Here is a 21,213-nt window from a genome sequence, read left to right as displayed (position 1 = left end):
AGGACGTGACTGGGGCGAAGGTTCACCTTCCAACAGGACATCAACCCGAAGCACATAGCCGAGGCAACGCAGGAGTGGCTTTGGGATAGGTCTCAATGTCCTTGAGTGGCCCAGCCAGAGCCCGGACTTGAACCAGATCAAATATCTCTGGAGAGACCTGGAAATAGCTGAGCAGCAACACTCCCCATACAACCTGACAAAGCTTGAGAGCATGGGAGAAACTCCCCAAATACAGGTGTGCCAAGCTTGTAGCGTCACACCCAAGAAGACTCAAGGCTGTAATTGCTGCCAAAAATGCTTCAACAAAGTATTGAGTAAAGGGTCTGAATACTTATGTCAATGTGATGTTTAACAAACTACAAAATAGTAAACACTTATAAAAACCTTTTTTTGATTTGTCATTATGGGGTAGTGTGTAGATTGATGAGAATTTTAGAATAAGGCTGTTAACTAACATGTGGATAAAGTCAAGGGGTCTGAACACTTTCCGAAGGTACTGTATTCACCTGTATTTACCCCCCCCAAAAATGAAATCTTAAATAGCTACTAATGTGGCCATCATAAAGAACAAATTCCATGATCTGGATGAGACTGTCGAATCGAGGCAAAGGTAACAATCTCTGGATTACCTCTCATGTTGGCTACATTTCTTAAAAATAGACAGTTTTGGGAACCGTCTTGTGCAAGTTTTAAGTTGATAAAATACCTGTTAGCGAAGGTGTCAGCTAGAGAAGTGCAGGAGCTTACAGGGATTTGTAGTTTTGCATGTCTACTTTGATGCTTATTAGAATTTTTAATATGTTTAAATAGAGCTGAATCCCTCTTTCTATATCTCACCTTGTCTGAGAGATTTACATGGATATCAAAACATCACGCCAGGGTAAGACAAAACACAGCTCTTATTTTAAGTGTTTCTAAAATCTTCTATGGGAAAAATTAATGTTGGAAAAACAATTGGAACCATTTCCTTGTTTGAAAGCTAGGTTTTATGGGTATTATGACACCTCCACTGTGGGGCTATATTGTACATATGAGAACTCACCAGAGTCTTCACTGAGATCAACAGTGATCTCACAAGATGGTCCCAATTCTCCTCTGGCGCCACAACGAAGTTGACTTCAACAGCCACTTCAAATAGGTAGTCTGAGAAATACAAGTAGGCATCTACTTTAATACTCATACACAGCTCTATAACTATTGTACAAAGGCTAGTGACTTAACTTTTGTTATAGCCTTTGAATTATATTAAAAATACCCTTTTCAAAAGTAAAAATAAATCACCTTCTGGTAAGTGTGGTACTTTGGTGTGATTTCTGTCTTTCTCTGCAAAGTAAACATGCAAGACAATTTTCATAAACCAGACAAAGTATGCAAATTAAATTGCTGACTCCCTACCATAATGTCTGCTGTCGAAAAACTGTTCAACCATGTTTGGGAGTTGGTTGAAGGGATCCTGGGTATCAGTGGGTGTTTGAGTGTCACTGGATGCTGTAGACTTACCCAGAGTCATTTTCAGCAATTTCTTATTGCCAGACTCCTCACCTTGGTCACCCACCGCTGTTGTGTATGGCACGATGTTAAAATCTATAGGAGGGATGGTATTTGTAGTTTGAGCATCCACGTTCCTTCGCATAGCAGACGGAGTGCGCAATGAGGATTTGGGATTCAAAACAGGGGGCTGGTGTGTGGAGGGGTCACTTCCAAGGTGTGCTGTGTGGGTCTGAGTGGCATCCCTCCCTGACCATGACGTCCCATGACGAGTGACCGCCACATCTCCACTCAAGTTACCCACTTTCCAGTCCTTTGTCAAGTGGCTCTCATCTGCTTCAGTCCCCTCTGAGATTCCTTTGTTCCAATCTTCCTCCTCACTCTGAACAGGAGAAAACTTGAAGAGCCCCTCTCTGACCATTTGCTCCTCTGCTTCCCATGGTGGAAGCCCATTGGACACAGAGGAGGAAGAGAGTTGGTCAAAATAGTCAAACACCACCTCCGGGTTGGTCAGAGCTGGCGGGGTGGGGCGCTCCAGTAAAACGGCCTCCGTGGGTTCACCCCCCTTCATGGGAAGAAACTTAGTGAAACTTTCCAGAGATGGAAAGGGTTCCAGTTCTATCAGTTTTGGTTCAGTCATCAGCTTCCAGTCTTCTTCAGTGGTATCACCATAAGCATTGTACGTGACTGGCGGTACGAATGCCTCGTATCGCCCATAGAAGCCCCTGTGGGGCGGACTGGGTTTACCTCTGATTAGCTGAACCACGTGGAGGATGTTGGAGAGGGATGTGTACTTGGCCTCATACCAACACTTCTCCAGGATCCTGTGACCCCCCACGACCCCCAGGGGCTCATCCAGGTGGATCTGGTCCAGCTTCCCGCTGCATGCATCTGACTGGGTGAAGTCCTCAAGGTGGAGGAGCACACGTTTACCAGGGTCTACCTGGATGGTCCAGTTGCACCAGAGAGGTGGGTTGGAGCACAGGTAATCTGGGGAGAAGAACTCGCCGCTCTTGCCACGCATCACCTGGTGGCAGCTTCGCAGCGCGAAGAAGGCGTTGCCCTCATTACCATGACGGTCATCTGAGAAGTTTTGGACAGAGTGTGTAGAGGACAATCCAAAAATGTCAGTCATAGGCCTAACCCTCCAACACACACACACTTACTTGAAATAATTAAAACAAAGACCATAGAACAGGGCCCGAAGGCTACATAAATATTTGTCTTACCGGGAGGGTTGTAAGCGTCATTCTTAAAGTTATTTATCTAAGGACGTAATACAAACGTTGAGGTAGCATTAAAACAAGAATGTTTGTCAACCACTTGAAATCTACCTACAATCTCCAGCGAAATTTAGGGGAAATGCTTATTGAAGGAAATCAGGCATCAACTTACCCAGGACAGGTCGCAGTTTGCGGTAAATAAACCATTGGCAAGTAGTAGTGAACGTACAAATATTAACTTTGAATGATTTCGTGACATTTTAGTGTCACGTTGTGTTGACTTTCTCCACTATTTAGCAAGCAGGTCGGCTTCCTACACTGTCCCAGCTATTGTCAATTCTTTCCTGCGATGTTTATTTTCGTTTCCTCTAAAAGTGGACGTAAACAGGTGAAATATATTGCCAATTAGCTAATTAGCACGTCTTGATATTCGGATGCTTCTGGTCTATATGGGTTATATCCACTAGGTGTCAATGTAACACTGTTGTAGGTAAGATAACTTGACTTCTGCAGCTGTACATATTATGTTGAACGTTTATCTTACCAAGTACTTTATAAATACAAATATATTTGACAAGAACGGCAATTTCATCAATTATGAATGATCCAATGGTAAATATGTTTATTCTAAACGTTGGATGTTTTGTAATACAGTAGTGAACAGTTACTTATTTTGGGGCACTTTAAGTAGCCTAATGCTGCTGATGATAAAAGTAGAGCAATAGTTTAGCAAAGCTTATCAAGGTATGGCATCTTTAGTGAGTGCTTTATGATTCAGATCAACTTTGAAGCACGAGAGTGATTCCAAGGTTTGATGTTTGAATTGTTTTTTTATTCACTGTCATAAAAAATGAAAATACTCCAGGTATCTATCACATAAGACACTTTCTTAACACATAAAAACAAAACAAACATAGGGCAGAAAATGGAGTTGGAAGTACAGACTCAGTTAATTCCATTATAGGCGTGTGGGTCACAGGAGGTTGGTGGCACCTTAATTGGGGAGGACGGGCTCCTGGTAATGGCTGGAGCGGAATCAGTGGAATGGTATCAAACACATGGTTTGATGCCACCCCATTTGCTCCATTCCAGCCATTATTATTGAGCCGTCCTCCCCTCAGCAGCCTCCTCTGTTGTGAGTATACAGAAAGAGCACAAATTTAAAGCTGAGATCTACATAAAGGTGCCACTGGTCGCCCCAGGCACATTTGTTATTGTTTTTGTTCCGTTTATGAAATGGTGAAGAGGAGCTCAATAAGTGTAGTAAAACATTTTTATATACGCTGAGTGTACAGAACATGAAGGACGCCTACTCTTTCCATGACACAGACTGACCAGGAGAAAGCTATGATCCCTTATTGATGTCACTTGTTAAATCCACTTCAATCAGTATAGATGGGGAGGAGGGGAGGAGACAGTTTAATGAAGGATTTTTAAGCCTTGTGACAATTGAGACATGGATTGTTTGTGTGCCATTCAGAGGGCGAATGGGCAAAACAAAAAATTTAAGTACCTTTGAACTGGTTATGGTAGTAAGTGCCAGGCACACCCATTTGTGTCTAGAACTGCAACGCTGCTGGGCTTTTCACGCTCAACAGTTTCCTATGTGTATCAAGAATGTTCCACCATCCAAAGGACATCCAGCCAACTTGACACAACTGTGGGAAGCATTGCAGTCAACATGGGCCAGCATCCCTGTGGAACGCTTACGACACCTTGTAGAGTCCACGCCCTGACAAATTGAGGCTGTTCTGAGGGCAAAAGGTGGTCCAACTCGATATTAGGAAGGTGTCCTTAATGTTTTGTACACTCAGTGTACTCTGCAGTCCTATTGCGTGTGTAATGATGTTCAATATGAAGGGAAAAAAACAGCGTTTGTTGTTTTAAGTAACTTCTTTGTTGTTGTAATATCGCACAAACGGACGTGGTAGATTCACCGCTACGGATTCCAGCTTTAAGGGTTATAATAAACCAGCGATCTTTCAAATAACATAAATAGTTTATTTCTAGAATCAAGTGCAAAGGAATGTCAGATCCATTGAGAGAACTTACAGCAATACACCACCCTGTGTATTGGCATAACAGTCTGGAAAAACAGGTTGACATTCACAAACCACTTGCCATTTTCCACAAGTAGAGAACTGTCTTGTCACTATTAAAAGTAATATGGATTCCCCCCCCCCCCCCCCAAATCATAGGTGATTTTCACGACTGTTATTGTGAAAAATTACATTTCTTGCAAATGAAGGACCTCGCATGCAGTAGTGCCTGTATAGTACATACAGTAGTAGTACATTTATATTAATGATACTATATTTGCCGAACACTGTCTTGGAAAGTGTACATGAATGGTTGTTCATGTAAAAAATACTTTGGAATGCTTGGGATATATCAGCTGACTCTATTGAAGCCGGAACACACTGACTTGTGACATGCTTGTCGGAACTAGGAAAGTCAAAAATGCTTGACTTGTTAACTGGTTAAACGCGGCACATGCTAACTACAACTAGTTAGCAAGTCAGACTAGCACATGAACGCAACATTCCTACCGAACCTTGAGGATTTCGCTTAGAACACATCAAACAAATTTCTCAAAGACCCATTGGATGCATGCCAAATAGCACCCCTATTCCCTATATAGTATACTACTTTTGACCAGGGTGCATAGGTCTCTGGTCAAAAATAGTGCCCTGTGTAGGGAATAGATTGTAATATGGGATGATGTATATGTCTCACTGACAGTCCAATTCCGGATCGCTGAGCCAGGCCCAGATTTTGATCATCTCCTGCGGCGTCCTGCTGTGCACGAGCATTAAGCTCTTATACGCGCACGGGTTGCCCCTGTATTTCTCGTCAATGTCAAACGTCCTGAAGCCCTTGTGCTTCTCCGGGACCAAGCCCAGCTTCTGGAGACACATCCCTGTGTAGACATCATCAATAGGATACAGCGCCACCTGCTGGGAGATGTTGTGCAACTGCAGTGCCAGTTCCCCAGAGTACAGGAACCCTCCACCCCCGGCGTAAGGCGGGTATGGCCCCATAAATACACTCTCTGGGATGAAGTACTTGAGCTTCTTGTCCCGGTGAGGGCCGGCGTTGGTGATTACGTCCCCTATGAACAGATCCCTGGCCCTGATCTCTGGAAGATTGTGGAGGAAGTCTAAGATCCTCCAGGTGTTGACAAAGACGTCATCATCCCCTTTGAAGACAAAGCGGGCGTCGGAGCAACGCTGGCTGAACCAGTCCAGGAATAGCACCTCTTTGAGGGTGAGGTTGAAGAAGGAGTCTCGGTAGTCCCACTGGAGGAGGTCCCCATAAAGTCTGGCCTCGTGACTGAGCATCCCAAACAGGTTGGGGAAGTGGTCGACTGCCGAGGCATTGCCAAGGAGGAAGACCGTGGCTACAGTCCGATTGGCTAGAACGCCCACCCGCCCCCACGACTCCCGGATGGCCTGCCGCCGGTCGAAGTGTGGCGCCAGGGACTTGACAGCCAACAGGAGGTAGGGTTTGCTCTCGCACACGCGTGGCTGGTCCATGATCATCGGATACGAGCGGCAGCGCATGTGCAGCAGGAAGTCCTGGAAGCGGGGTGGCAGGGAGTTGTAGTCCTTCACCTGGGTGGTGACGCTGTAGTCCGGTTGGCAGGGGTCCGGGGACCTGGTGTCGTTGAGCCAATCAGGTAGCTCCAGGAGGGAGTCATTGGTCAAACCCGACATGAGGATGGGGTTGTAGATGTAGTCCAGCCTCTGCTGCTCCTTATTCCAAAAGATCTCGCTGGTCATCTGCTTCCTCCAGAACCTCTTGGAGGGAATGCGCAGCTTCCGCTGGTCCCCCTTGTCCTGGCCCAGGTTCCGAGACACGCCCACGAGGATGAAGACGAAGACGTTGAGCATCATCATCACACACAGCACCCTGGTTTTCTTCCGGCAGCCGTGCATCTTGGCTCTCTGCAGTCTCCGGACCTGAACAGGAAGTGATAGAGACAAACAGGAAGTAAGAGACCAAACCCAGAAGTTACAGACTTACAACGTACAGAGTATGACGCGACCATAACGAGATCGGCAGACTTACGACAAACCTAGAAGGCATGGGCCCATTCAGAAACATAGTGAAAGGTAGTTGTGGGCCACAGCTGGTGGCCTACGGTTTTGAGGCAGTAGACTTAAGGAGAAATGTTTGAAGGTAAAGCAGGTTAGCGGGCCTTCTTGTTCCGTGTGTTGTTTGTGTCCGAGCCGGACCCAGCAGCAGCCGCATACCAGCCCGCTTTTCATCCCCTAATCCTCGAGGAATGAGTTGTGCACACTTTTCTTTATCCCTTCTTTATTTCCTTCTCTTCCTCCCTCTCTTTCTACAATGCCCAGACTAGCATCATCATGCGGTCCCAATTCGAGGAACTCTCCTCGTGACACCAATTACAGGTGGCAGTGTGTCAGTGTAATCTCAGGCTAAACTGGCCTCCCCACACAAAAGAGCCACACATTTCCATGTGCATTATTCATTTCACCGAGAGCTTTCTTGAGCCTCGGTGCGCTGGCATGTAAGGAATCTCTATGGTTGTGCAATGTTAACCGAGTGTAAAATTAGCTACACGGGTCAAACTGTTGTAAGAAAACAAACAGAGCCTCGGATAGAAGCAGCAAATGCTGTGATTAATCATAAAAAGTACAACAACGGTAATTACTTTATTTAACACGTATCCTTATATATTTCCAATTTGGAAGTGAGGGTGAACATACAGCTTTGTGTTTCAAGCACCGTGATCCAACCCACTGAGCTATTGTAACCCCCATTTCTCCTGCTATATCAAGTGATATCTAGCATATTACCTGTGAGTAGCAGGAAATGACTGGTCAGGCTGTTGCTGTGGTCCCGACCCAGACCTTCTTAACCCATGTGGGTCTCCTGCATGGGAGAAGGGCCCAGAAAGGGGAACTGGAACAGGACTGGTGTTCCTGCAGCAGCCACCTGGAAACAAGCAAACACAAGCCCACAACATGTCAACAACACGGCTGTTTTTCTTCAGGAAAGGCAGGCTTTTTCTCAAGGGGTTATTATAGGGCATGCGCAAACCAAAGTGCAATTAGACATGCTTATACACTCCCTACTTTAGCTAAGCCCTACACACAAATAACTACAAATCCCAACAAAGAACCTGGTTACAACCAAAGTGGTGTTGTAGTTCCTAGAGGTGTTGTTGTAGTCAACAACTATCTGGGTTTCACTATTTCTGTTTGCTGTAGATTGTCTACTCGAAACCATCACTGTAGATCATCTACTGAAAGCAATGGAATCCTGTACCTTTGACCTCAGAGTTTCTTACTCGTGAAAGTAGACGGAAGAATCTTAGCCTTTTAGGAAATGACGGTTCTGATTGGCATTGCACCTCTTTAACAAAACTAGACAGAGAGCTAGGCTACAGTAATTCAATATATTGCTCTGCTGTGTGAGTGTGTGTGTCTGTGTGTGTGTTTAGCAGCAGCATGGTACTCACAAGCTGTCAAATCTAACCAGACAAGTGGAGCCTTGAATGCCGAGCCACGAACATGACTCCCCCACTCACTTGCAGTAGCAGACTAGCGTGCGCCACAAATGGCGGCCTACTCCATATATAATGTACTACTTTGACCAGAGCTCTATGGGGCCTGGTCAAAAGTTGTGGACCATATAGGGAACAGGGTGTCATTAGGAACGCAGCTTAGCAGTACAGAGTGCAGCGAGTTACACTTTTCCTCTGCACAATCTAACTACGCAAACATTCACATCGGTTGTATATGCAAGCCATGGATAGAGTTTGTCACTGTTGAACACTGTTGGTGAGAGTAGTAGACTTATACTGTAGATGTGGGAACACTGACATTTCATTCACTGACTGACTGCAACCATTTTATATTTGATATATTTATATATTATATATGTAACTGTCAATAAGTAGTGATATTGGACTCAATGAAGTAAATCTTATTTAGCATAAAATAATAAACGATCCCATCATAGTCTACGAAATAGTTACATAGTCTATCATGAGTGTACTTCATATGGTCAGTCATTAAGCTTTAAGTAATATTTGAGGGAGACACGTGGGCACATGCCGGAGAGGCCACACAGACAGACACATAAAGTGCTGTATTTGAGTGGGGGCCCAGAATTAAACATCAGACAAACGTGTTCACTGAAGCACAGGTGACTCACAAGTGTGGTATGAATAGGACTTAAGAGGCCAGCCACTGGTAAGAAAGTGAGAAGTGCTAACTTGAAGGACATTAGGGTAGAAATACATACACTTCCCTAAGTATTTATTTGGACAGTGAAGTAAAACATTTTCTTTGGATCTATACTGTAGCATTTTGGAATTGAGATCAAATATTTTAAATAAGGCAACATTACAGGATGTCACCTTTTGTTTGAGGATATATTTTATACATATCTGTTAAACTGTTTAGAAATTAATGCACTTTATGTATCTAGTCCACACATTTTAAGGTGTCAAGTATTTGGACAAATTCACTTAATAGTGTATAACATTTAGTCAAAAGGTTGGTATCTTGGACCAAGATTCCTAAGAGTTAAGGAAAGACTGACTACGTCACTTCTTGTTTTTTATAAGAAACTTCAATATGTTGGAAATTGGAAATTCCAAATTGTTTGCACAGTCAACTTACACACCCCACCACACCACACATGCCACCAGGGGTCTTTTCACAGTCCCCAGGTCCAGAACAAATTCAAGGAAACGTACAGTATTTTACAGAGCCATGAGTGCAAGGAACTCCCTTCCATCTCATATAACGCAAGTGAACAGCCAACCTGGTTTCAAAAAACAAATAAAGCAACACCTCATGGCACAACGCCTCTCCCCCATGTGACCTACTTGTTGTGTGTATGTACTGACATGTCTGTGTAACTGATAGATGCCCACACACACTACATGTTAATGCTTTTAAATGTATTTCAATTGTTAAGTCTTTTGTCTGTAATGTCTTTTGTATTATATGTTGGACCCCACTAAGACTTGCTGGCGCCATTGGTGTCGGCTAGTGGGAATCCTAATAAATAAAATCAAAATTCTAGTACACTACATCAAGCCTGTGACTCTACAAACGTGTTGTATGTATTTTCCAGTTTCTTTTTGTGTATTTCAGATGATGTTGTGACCAATAGAAATAAATGGTAATGTATTGTGTCATTTTGGAGTCACTTGTATTGTAAATAAGAATAGAATATGTTTCTGAACACTTCTACATTAATGTATATGCTACCATGACTACGGATTATCGTGAATCGTGAATAATGATGAGAAAGTTACAGATACACAAAAGGTCATGCCCCCAAAACATGCTAACCTCTTACCATCAACAAGTTTGTAGAGTCACATGCTTCATGTAGTTATTTGCTGCTATGAATAGGGGAATCAAATACTAAACTTATGATCCAATACACTATAAGTGAATTTGTCCAAATACTTTGATACATTCAAATGAGGGGACTAGATACATAAAGTGATTTAATTTCTAAATGGTAAAACAGATATGAAAATAACCTCAAATCAAAGGGTAATGCTCTATACTGTCGCCTCATTTAGAACTTTTGATTTCAAATCCAAAATGCTGGAGTGTAGAACCACATTTTAAGTTCAGCACTTTAAGTTTAGCTTCACTGTCCAAATAAATACGTTGGGGAGTTTACATGTGAATTATATACATTTCAAAGGTTACTATGGACCTCTAGTGATGTAAGCCAACGATGTAAAAGTGACAACAAGTGAATAAGGAAAGGAAAGGGGCTGTCACACCCTGACCATAGTTTGCTTTGTATGTTTCTATGTTTTGTTTGGTCAGGGTGTGATATGAGTGGGCATTCTATGTTGGATGTCTTGTTTGTCTATTTCTATGTCTGGCCTGATATGGTTCTCAATCAGAGGCAGGTGTTAGTCATTGTCTCTGATAGGGAACCATATTTAGGTAGCCTGTTTGGTGTTGGGTTTTGTGGGTGATTGTTCCTGTCTTTGGGTTTGCACCAGATAGGGCTGGTTTAGGTTTTCATGGTTATTGGTTTGGTAGTCTGTTCATGTGTAGAGTCTTTATTAAATTAACATGAATAACCACCACGCTGCGTTTTGGTCCACCTCTCCTTCAACTAAAGAAAACCGTTATAGGGGCATGTTAACTGTTATGTACATTAGGCATGACAGGGGAGAAATATACATATATTTTCATGGTTATTATGGAGCGCTAGTCTGGTTGAAGATGCCCACAAGGAGTCACTTTTGTGGGCTCTGGGGTGTTATAAATGGAAATAATGGAGAATAGAGTGCCTCTCAATGTTCCCTCAGTGAATGCAAAGGGAAACATTGATTTACTAATAGGCTAGTCTATTTTCACAGCATCTGTGAAAAGAGACTAGTCATAGGCCTACATATGGAGCAAAAAAGCAATGGGTTTGAGATGGATGGAGTGTACAGTGTGTGTGTGGCCTCCTCAGCACATGTCCACGCGTCTCCCTCTGAACCATTACTTACCCTGTCAGTGAAGAATGCGCAACAGACAAAGGATTTTGACAGTATCCCTTCATAACCATTTGGTTGCTATGGTGTATTTCCCCTTGGGATCCATTAGGTCCCCAAAACCTGTTTCAGTCAATAGTTCTGCCTAGTGTTCCATATCTCCAGAAATGACTAACTCTCTCTCCCCTTCCTCCTAATGCTATTAGATGAGCAACTGCTAGGAAACAGGTACTCAATGAAAACACAGACTGAGACCCTATTATGTAGACTATACAGGTCACACAGAGTGTACAAAACATTAGGAACACCTTCCTAATATTGAGTTGCACCCCCTTTTGCCCTCAGAACAGCTCTACAAGGTGTCGAAAGCATTACACAGGGACGCTGGCCCATGTTGACTCCAATGCTTCCCACAGTTGTGTCAAGTTGGCTAGATGTCCTTAGGTGGTGGACCATTCTTGATACACACAGGAAACTGTTGAGTATGAAAACCCCAGCAGTGTTGCAGTTCTTGACACAAACAGGTGCGCCTGACACCCACTACCATACCCTCTTCAAAGGCACTTAAATCTTTTGCCTTGCCCATTCACCCTCTGAATGGTACACATACACAATCCATGTTTCAATTGTCTCAAGGCTTAAAAATCCTTCTTTAACCTGTTTTTTCCCCTTTACCTACAGTGCATTCGGATAGTATTCAGACCCCTTGACTTTTTACACATTTGATACGTTACAGCCTTATTCTAAAATTGATTACATTTAAAAACAAATCTACACACAAAACCCCATAATGACAAAGCAAAAACAGGTTTTTATACGTTTTTGCAAATTCATTAAAAATAAAAAAACCAAATAACACATTTACATAAGTATTCAGACCCTTTACTCAGTACTTTGTTGAAGCACCTTTGGCAGTGATTACAGCCTTGAAGCACCTTTGGCAGCGATTACAGTCTTCTTGGGTATGACACTACAAGCTGGGCACACCTGTATTTGGGGAGTTTCTCCCATTCTTCTCTGCAGATCCTCTTAATCTCTGTCAGGTTGAATGGGGAGTGTCGCTGCACAGCTATTTTCAGGTCTCTCCGGAGATATTTTATCGGGTTCAAGTCTGGGCTCTGGCTGGGCCACTCAAGAACATTCAGAGACTTGTCCTGAAGCCACTGCTATATTGTCTTGGCTGTGTGCTTAGGGACGTTGTCCTGTTAGAAGGTGAAACTTCGCCCCAGTCTTAAGTCCTGAGCACTCTGGAGCAGGTTTTCATCAAGGATCTCTGTGTACTTTGCTCCATTCAGCTTTCTCTCGATCCCGACTCGTCTCCTAGTCACTGCCGCTGAAAAACATTCCCACACCATGATGCTGCCACTACCATGCTTCACCGTAGGGATGGTGCCAGGTTTCCTCCAGATGTGATGCTTGGCATTCAGGCCAAAGAGTTCAATCCTGGTTTCATCACACCAGATAATCTTGTTTCTCATGGTCTCATAGTCTTTAGGTGCCTTTTGGCAAATTCCAAGCGGGTTGTTTTGTGCCTTTTACTGAGGAGTCCTCCCATCTAGCCACTCTACCATAAAGGCATGATTGGTGGAGTGCTGCAGAGATGGTTGTCCTTCTGGAAGGTTCTCCCATCTCCACAGAGGAACTTTGTAGATCTGTCGGAGTGACCAGTCACCTGCCTGACCAAGGCCATTCTCCCCGATTGCTCAGTTTGGCCGGGCGGCCAGCTCTAGGAAGGGTCTTGGTGGTTCCAAACTTCTTCCATTTTAGAATGATGGAGTCCAGTGTGTTCTTAGGGATTTTTCGTTACCCCTCTCCAGATCTGTGCCTCAACAAAATCCTTTCTCGGAGCTCTACAGACAATTCTTTCAACCTCGTGGCTTGGGTTTTTCTCTGCACTGTCAACTGTGGGACGTTATATACACAGGTATGTGCCTTTCCAAATCATGTCCAATCAATTGAATTTACCACAGGTGGACTCAAATCAAGTTGTATGCACCTGAGCTCAATTTCGAGTCTCATAGCAAAGGGTCTGAATACATATGTAAATAAGTTATTTCTGTTTTTTATTTTCACTTTGTCATTATGGGGTATTGTTTGTAGATTGATGAGGAAACATTTTTATTGAATCCATTTTCAAATAAGGCTGTAACGTAACAAAATGTGGAAAAAGTACTTAATAAATACTTTCCGAATGCACTGTACACTGACTGACGTGGATTTAAAAAGTGACATCAATAAGTGACTAAATCTTTCTTCCACCTAGATTCACCTGGTCAGTCTACGTCATGGATAGAGCAGGAGTTCGCAATGTTATGTACACTTTAAAGGCTTAGATGTCTTAATTTAAATGTATATGTACTGTACGTGCCACGTTATTGTTTAAACAGCTCTCTAATTGGCTTTTACAGTTTCAATGCATATAGCGTATGTAGTTAGATTAGGGTCGTTCCACCACAAAAAGGAAGAGGATTTCGATACCATCCAAAGGAATAGTCTAAAGACACCCTCGGACCACCACACCCCACACCAATCCCACCGCAACACAGAATATATAGTATCTGTTCTACGTGTCTGACAATTATTATGGTGATGTTTCTTTCCCTGTACTGATAAATTTGTCATTGAAGTTGTTTATGTCCCACCCTACATCCAGATATTACCAGGTTCTGACAACTAGATGGTGCTATTCCTGCTATTAGGTGAACAAAGTTTGAAGACTCCCCCCCTCCTGCAATGTTAAAGGGATCATTTGCACTGAGCTAAAGGCTAGAGCTGCCACTTTTAAGGAGCGGGCTCTAACCTGGAAGCTTATAAGAAATCCCGCTATGCCCTCCGACAAACCATCAAACAGGCTAAGCGTCGATTCAGGACTAAGATCGAATCGTACTACACCAGCTCTGACGCTCGTCGGATGTGGCAGCACTTGCAAACCATTACAGACTACAAAGGGAAGCACAGCCGAGAGCTTCCCAGTGACACAAGCCTACCCGACGAGCTAAACTACTTCTATGCTTGCTTCGAGGAAAATAACACTGAAACATGCATGAGAGCACCAGTTGTTCCAGAAGAATGTGTGATCACCCTCTCCGTAGCCGATGTAAGTAAGACCTTTAAACAGGTCAACATTCACAAGGCCGCAGGGCCAGACGGATTACCAGGACGTGTACTGCGAGCATGCGCTGACCAACTGGCAAGTGTCTTCATTGATATTTTCAACCTCTCCCTATCCAAGTCTGTAATACCAACATGTTTCAAGCAGACCACCATAGTGCCTGTGCACAAGAACACTAAGATAACCTACCTAAATGACTACCGACCCGTAGCACTCACGTTTATCGCCATGAAGTGCTTTGAAAGGCTGGTCATGGCTCACATCAACACCGTTATCCCAGAAACCCTAGATCCACTCCAATTTGCATACCGCCCTAACAGATCCACAGATGATGCAATCTCTATTGCACTCCACACTGCCCTTTCCCACCTGGACAAAATGTGAGAATGCTATTCATTGACTACAGCTCAGCGTTCAACACCATAATCTAAGGAACATGGGACTAAACACCTCCCACTGCAACTGGATCCTGGACATCCTGACGGGCCGCCCCCAAGTGGTAAGGGTAGATAACAACACATCCGCCACACTGATCCTCAACACAGGGGCCCCTCAGGGGTGCGTGATCAGTCCTCTCCTGTACTCCCTGTTCACTCATGACTGCATGGCCATGCACAACTCCAACACCATCATTAAGTTTGCCAATGACACAACAGTGGTAGGCCTGATCACCGACAACAACGAGACAACCTATAGGGGCGGCAGGTAGCCTAGTGGTTAGAGTGTTGGGCCAGTAACCGAAAGGTTGCTACATCGAATCCCAAGCTGACAAGGTTAAAAATCTGCCGTTCTGCCCCTGAACAAGGCTGTTCCTAGGCCGTCATTGTAAATAAGAATTAGTTCTTAACTGACTTGCCTAATTAAATAAAGGTTAAATAAAATAAAAAATAGGGAGGCTGTGTGGTGCCAGGACAACAACCTCTCCCTCAACGTGATCAAGACAATGGAGATGATTGTGGACTACAGGAAAAAGAGGACTGAGCACACTCCCATTCTCATCGACAGGGCTGCAGTGGAGCAGGTTGAGAGCTTCAAGTTCCTTGGTGTCCACATCACCAACAAACTAACATGGTCCAAGCACACCGAGACAGTTGTGAAGGGGGCATGACAAAACCTATTCCCCCTCATGAGACTGAAAAGATTTGGCATGGGTCCTCAGATCCTCAAAACATTTTACAGCTGCACCATTGAGAGCATCCTGACTGGTTGCATCACTGCCTGGTATGGCAACCGCTCAGCCTCCAACCGCAAGGCACTAGTAGTGCAAATGGTGTGTAGTGCAAGTGACCCAGTACATCACTGGGGCCAAGCTTCCTGCCATCCAGGACCTATATGCCAGGCAGTGTCAGAGGAAGGCCCTAAAAATGGTCAAAGACTCCAGCCACCCGAGTAAGCAGTACACATCCTGTTCTCTCTGCTACCGGAGGGCCAAGTCTAGGTCCAAGAGGCTTCTAAACAGCTTCTACCCCCAAGCCATAAGACTCCTGAATACCTAAAAGAAATGGCTACCCAAACTATTTGCATTGCCCCCCCTCTTTTACACCACTGCTACTCTCTGTTGTGCATGTGAATAATAAAACTGGGTTTGGAATTCACTCAATTTACAAAAGGACATTGAATTCCTTACCCAGTAAACAGTCTGTTGACAATGTATGACAGCAACCAATGCTTTGTTTTTGTTGACCACTGTTTGAAATACTAACTGTTTTCATGTAAGCTACTATAATTTCGAATATTATATGAACCCTATGAATTAAAAAGGCCCATTTGGGTTCAATTAATTAGCTTAATTTCACAGAGATCAAACTATATTTCAAGAAAATAATATTGCAGGAATCTGATCTGTTTCTAACTTACAGAAACAATTTGAGATAGTGGATGTCATGGCTTGATGAAATGACATGGAACGACCCTTTTTTAAGTTATTATCAACAGTTAATATGTTCATTACAGGTGATTAACTAAGTCACTGTCATATTTTCCTCTAGAAACAGTGTTTGATTCATGGTTAAAGTAATGATTATTCATTATTATATAATCTAACATTGATCAAATATTATTATTTATAGGAACCAAAGTGATGGAAGCTAAATGAATAACATTCATATGCTTTTTCTATCTGGCATACGTAGCTATGGTGGTGTTGCAATGTTAGAATATAATATAATTTCTGCTATAGCCGCAGGACTTAAACGCAATGAATGGTCTTCTAAGTTATAATGTGCTAACCAAAAAGGTTAAACAGAATGTATTCTCTAAACCTGGTTGCTATACTTTACCTGAATAGCAAAGTTTCCAATCAAAGGAGTCCACCACATCTTGGCGCAAAGCCTATTCTGTAGCCTGCAAAACGAGTCTATATGAATATGATCCTTTTCCCGCAAATAGTTCACAAGAAGCGTAACTTTAGAGTGAGGCGTCTATGCTCACTATAAGCAAACCATGTTAGTTTAATAATATTTCATAGATCATAGTAGAAGTCCTGTGTAAAGTGAAAGTCCGTGCCTTGCCAAAAAGAGAGAAAGAATACGCCTTAGTAACGCTCTGTGTCTGTGTTCCTCTCTGATCTTGACTTCTACTCACACCTTCCGCATTTTCAGGAGAGGAAAATTCCAGCATGCGTTCAGATCATTGGGAGAAAAAATAATATTCGTATTTTTTTCTGGATAATGTTTGAGGGGCACGACTCCTCCTTGAATTAGGTGATGTAAGGCCTTTGATATTAACAAGGGGATACGGGTCTCCTTTGTTTGTTTACTTTACTGAATATTTTGGGAGACCGCGTGATTAGACACATATTATACAACCAAGGTAGAGAACTTTCATTTTCCTCCCTATACAAGTGTACAGAGACAGAATTAAATGAGCGAATTCAGCTGAATGCATAGGATACCTGGCTTCAAATATGTTTTCAGTTTATGTTGTTTGTAATTGAGGATTACTGACAATGACTAACCCACATCTTCATATCACCCTCCCCCAGTCAACTCAGTTATTACAGTGTTTCTGTCGAAGGTTGGCATTTATTGTCACGAATCTTGCCCTGGAGGCAGCTCTGCAGTGGTCACTATAGCTGTCACCGCCACAAAATCATACATTTGGATTTTTAACCTAACCGATAACCCGAATGCAGTCTTATTCAAACTATTTCAGTGAGGACACCATTTTCTTTCCACCAGAATGTCTGGGGATGACATTTTTTACAATAATTTATTGTGACCACACCCCAATTTTCACATCAACAAATAACCTTCAATTCATTACATTTTCAACACTTATCAAAATGAAAGAAACCAATAAATACATTTCCTCAATAATATTTTATTTTTCTAATTATCTTTCTCAATAACGTGTGTATATTGTGCCATACAATAATCTGTACTCTGAATATTTTTCTCCATTTAAAAAAAAGATATTGCAAAAAATAATAATTGGCGAACCCACTTATCCAATTTGTACTTTGCAGCTGTCAGAATTCGTTCAGTTCTGCCCCCAGGACAAGATTCATGACAATAAACGTCAACCTTCGTTTCTGTCTTGCCTTTACAGAACCAAAAGCTCCACTGTGATTACCATCTATTTTATGAGCTTGCGGTCCCAAGTTCATATGTGGACTTCATAATTATGTGTGTTGTTTATATCTTGATATGGGTAGATAGACTATATATACACTGTGTACAAAACATTAAGAACACATTAAGAAGGTATCCACAGGGTGTTCCACAGGGATGCTGGCCCATGTTGACTCAAATGCTTCCCACAGTTGTGTTAAACTGGCTGGATGTCCTTTGGGTGTTGGATTATTCTTGATACACATAGGAAACTGTTGAGCATGAAAAACCCAGCAGCATTGCAGTTCTTGACACACTCAAACCAGTGTGTCTGGTACCTACTGCCATAACCTGTTCAATGGCACATAAATGTTTTGTTTTTCCCAGTCACCCTCTGAGTGGCACACATACACAATCCATGTCTCGGGGCTTAACCATCCTTTAAATCGGTCTCCTCCCCTTCATCTTCACCGATTGAAGTGACATCAATAAAGGATCATAGCTTTAACCTGGATTCACCTGGTCAGACGGTCATGGAAAGAGCAGGTGTTCCTAATGTTTTGTATACAGTAAAGCGATAGGCTTTCATATACACAATTCAATGCTCTATACCTTAAGACAGTTTTCAAATGAATGGCTAAACTAAAGTGGCTGCAGACGTCAATGAAGTGTAGTAGGATGTAATGTTGGATGACATGTTTTAGAAAGTAAATCCTCTTACGTATAGGTTTTGGCCGGTGATTCATGACTACAGGTGTTTCCGGTACACTCTGCCTCACACACACCTGAACTTTGTCTTTACAGTAATCTTATAGTAAGTCCTCTTAACATAACTTTTTCAGCAGTGTCCCTCTGGCAGTTTCATCCTTCAGGGAAGAGGGAAGTTGAGGTGGTGTGAGCTTTTTCTTTACTTGAGAATGACAAAAGCCCTGTGTTCTCCAATGAACCTGGGACTGCTGCATCGAGATGTTTGCGTTATCCATGTTGTTCAGGTGCCAAAAAGATGCATAAGATTTTAACGCTGTCACATTTTGCATACTAATCGGAGTTGGACATATTGAAAGCCATATGAGATTGGTGAGCTCTGAGTAACCACAACAACCACCGTTAGCAGATAAAGTGGAGGACACCATGGTAATGCAGTGGACCCCATCTAACATACACTAACACAGTGAAAGATGAGGAACGCGCATGGGAGGCTTAGCCCTTGCTGCTTGCCTCTAAATATAAGGCAGACTCAAAACACAAAAGAATGACTACAGGCTGGTATAGTTGGGTTAGCTGGAAAGTCAATTTCTTTATTGCCTGTCGTAATCATGGACCGATGCCATAATTACTAGAACTCAGTCTGACTTATTTATAACTGCTAATTGAATGTCTTTAAGTCCCAAATGGCACCCTATTCCCTACACAGTGCACTACTTTTGACCAGAGCCCTATGGACCTAGTCAAATGTAGTGCACTATATAGGAAATAGGATGTCATTTGGGAGGCAACCAGGGATTTAAGCGGGGAGTCTGCAGTCATGCTTTCATCAGCGAGCACTTTCAAGCCTAAACCATCACACGCCCCTGCCCTAGTCCTTAATCAAAGCCCACTCCTTATTAAAGTGTTACAAAACAAATCCATCTTGAACTCTGGTGAACTTCCAAATAAAACCAACGTTGAGTTCTAGATGTTACAGTGTGACCTGTAGCTGTCTGTTGTCTAATCCACATCCAGTTTAATGCAATTGTCAAATGGGACCTCCAGGTCACATGTAAGGCTGCCACCTCCAGACTGAGGCGTTTGGCTGGGGTGCTGGGTTTCTCTTCGGGTTACGGAGTTGACGAAGACTGGATTTCAAATCCGACTTTGGTTACTTAGTTGACGGCGAGAGGGTGTGAATGTACACCAGAAGACAAGTAGGTTATAGGAACTACAGGTCAGCTCAGCTCACAGCAGATGAGTAAACCACAAAATCTTCCCGACCCGTTGGTCTCGTCACCGCCCCTTGTGACCACAATCATCATGTCAACACAACTGCATTAAAGCTTCCCCAAGATAAGGTCTGAACTCATCCTCCTATCACTTTACAAGGAGGGTGTGTCCTTATGTTCATGGGTGTTTCTGTCCTCTCAGACCCAGTCAGCTCCCTGTCAAAATGGTGGTGTCACGCAAAGAGTGTGTATGAATCAACTTCCCCCACTTCATCAAAGCCTTGAGTGTCATTCTCGCCCCTGTCAGGAAGACAGCCACCCCTCCTCACTTCAGAGGCAACAGTGCCAGTCCGTGCAAGTCAGCTTGCTTGTCAAACAGTAATGCTATAGCTACCGTCCAGACTTTGAACAGGAAGAATCGTAGAGGAAAAGATACTAAGCAGACCTATGGTTCTTGGAATGCGGACGACACAGAAAGAAGTGTGGGGGTCCTTTAACTTTGGTTCATTCATTACAAAGACAACATGAAAAGCAGGCTTTGATATATTTTTTTTTAACACCTGATCCAAAGTGTGGGTTGATATCCCATTCTGCAAATGGGGGTAACAAGATGACATGGACCTTTCATTAGAGTTGGGCGATATGGACAAATCACAATAAATTGACTGAATTATCACGATAACGACAAACTGAATACATTGATAACATGAATGTGCACCAGTTACTTATTTTGTATTACCCTTAAAACTACTACTTTGAATGTTGTAGCTATCGATTATCTAGTTAGAAGTAGTGTATATTAGCAGACTTACGGATTTTTTAAATATTATGCATTCCTCTAGTAAAGGCTACTTATCGTTAATATCAATAAAATGTTCGAGATAAATGTCAGTTCAGTCAGTATCAATCATTTTTGGTTTATCGTCCCGGCTCTAACCTTTATTGTACAAATTCATCTTTATGACATCACTATGGATGAATAAATGTTCATTTTTTCTCTTCTATGATCACTGACAGTTCAAAGGACCAGATACTTATTTTGTATTGATTGGAAAGATTGATTGTTGAAAAGCAAAATGATGGAAAGTGAGACAAGACAATATGGATATTTAAGACATTGGGCCAATTGGGACAGCATGTGGGTCTGTCCAGGAGGGTGCAACCATGCAAAATAATGATCTGAATATGTTGTATGTACAACAGATAGGCTTGTCTGTCATGTAGAATAGCAAATCTTGTCAGTTCTAGTTCTACTTGCAATGTTGTGAATGTCTCACCTCACTGAACAGCCTACACCCCTGGCCTGTGCCCAGTACGGAAAGTTCAGACCAGGTCAGGCACCCGGAATGTTGAGGGGCTAGAAATAGTGAGGGAAGAAGCAGGTCCTTTGGGAACAACGATATCGTACAAGTTGTCTGCC

The 21,213-nt window shown here is 42.9% G+C and overlaps 1 protein-coding gene across 2 annotated transcripts; it reads right to left on the bottom strand.

Moving 5' to 3' along the window:
• Positions 1–3,521: 3,521 nt before the first annotated feature.
• On the bottom strand, positions 3,522–17,055 carry LOC135539375 (N-acetyllactosaminide beta-1,3-N-acetylglucosaminyltransferase 2-like). Of its 2 annotated transcripts, none has more exons than XM_064965215.1 (3): positions 16,603–17,055; positions 7,538–7,676; positions 3,522–6,673 (listed from the first exon to the last, which is right to left on the bottom strand). In XM_064965215.1, the coding sequence occupies exon 3, from the start codon at positions 6,647–6,649 to the stop codon at positions 5,444–5,446; it is 1,206 nt and encodes a 401-aa protein (XP_064821287.1). In that variant the 5' UTR covers positions 6,650–6,673; positions 7,538–7,676; positions 16,603–17,055; the 3' UTR covers positions 3,522–5,443. The 2 variants fall into 2 exon arrangements, with proteins under 2 accessions (XP_064821287.1, XP_064821288.1); XM_064965216.1 differs by lacking the exon at positions 16,603–17,055 and adding an exon at positions 8,203–8,583.
• Between the last annotated feature and the right edge of the window lie 4,158 nt (positions 17,056–21,213).

Source organism: Oncorhynchus masou, chromosome 5 (genome assembly GCF_036934945.1).
Source record: "Oncorhynchus masou masou isolate Uvic2021 chromosome 5, UVic_Omas_1.1, whole genome shotgun sequence".
NCBI lineage: Eukaryota > Metazoa > Chordata > Actinopteri > Salmoniformes > Salmonidae > Oncorhynchus > Oncorhynchus masou.
This window is presented reverse-complemented; position numbering and strand designations above follow the sequence as displayed.

Coding starts and splice junctions, on each gene's coding strand:
- LOC135539375 (XM_064965215.1), bottom strand. CDS start 6,649: ATGCACGGCTGCCGGAAGAAAACCAGGGTGCTGTGTGTGATGATGATG.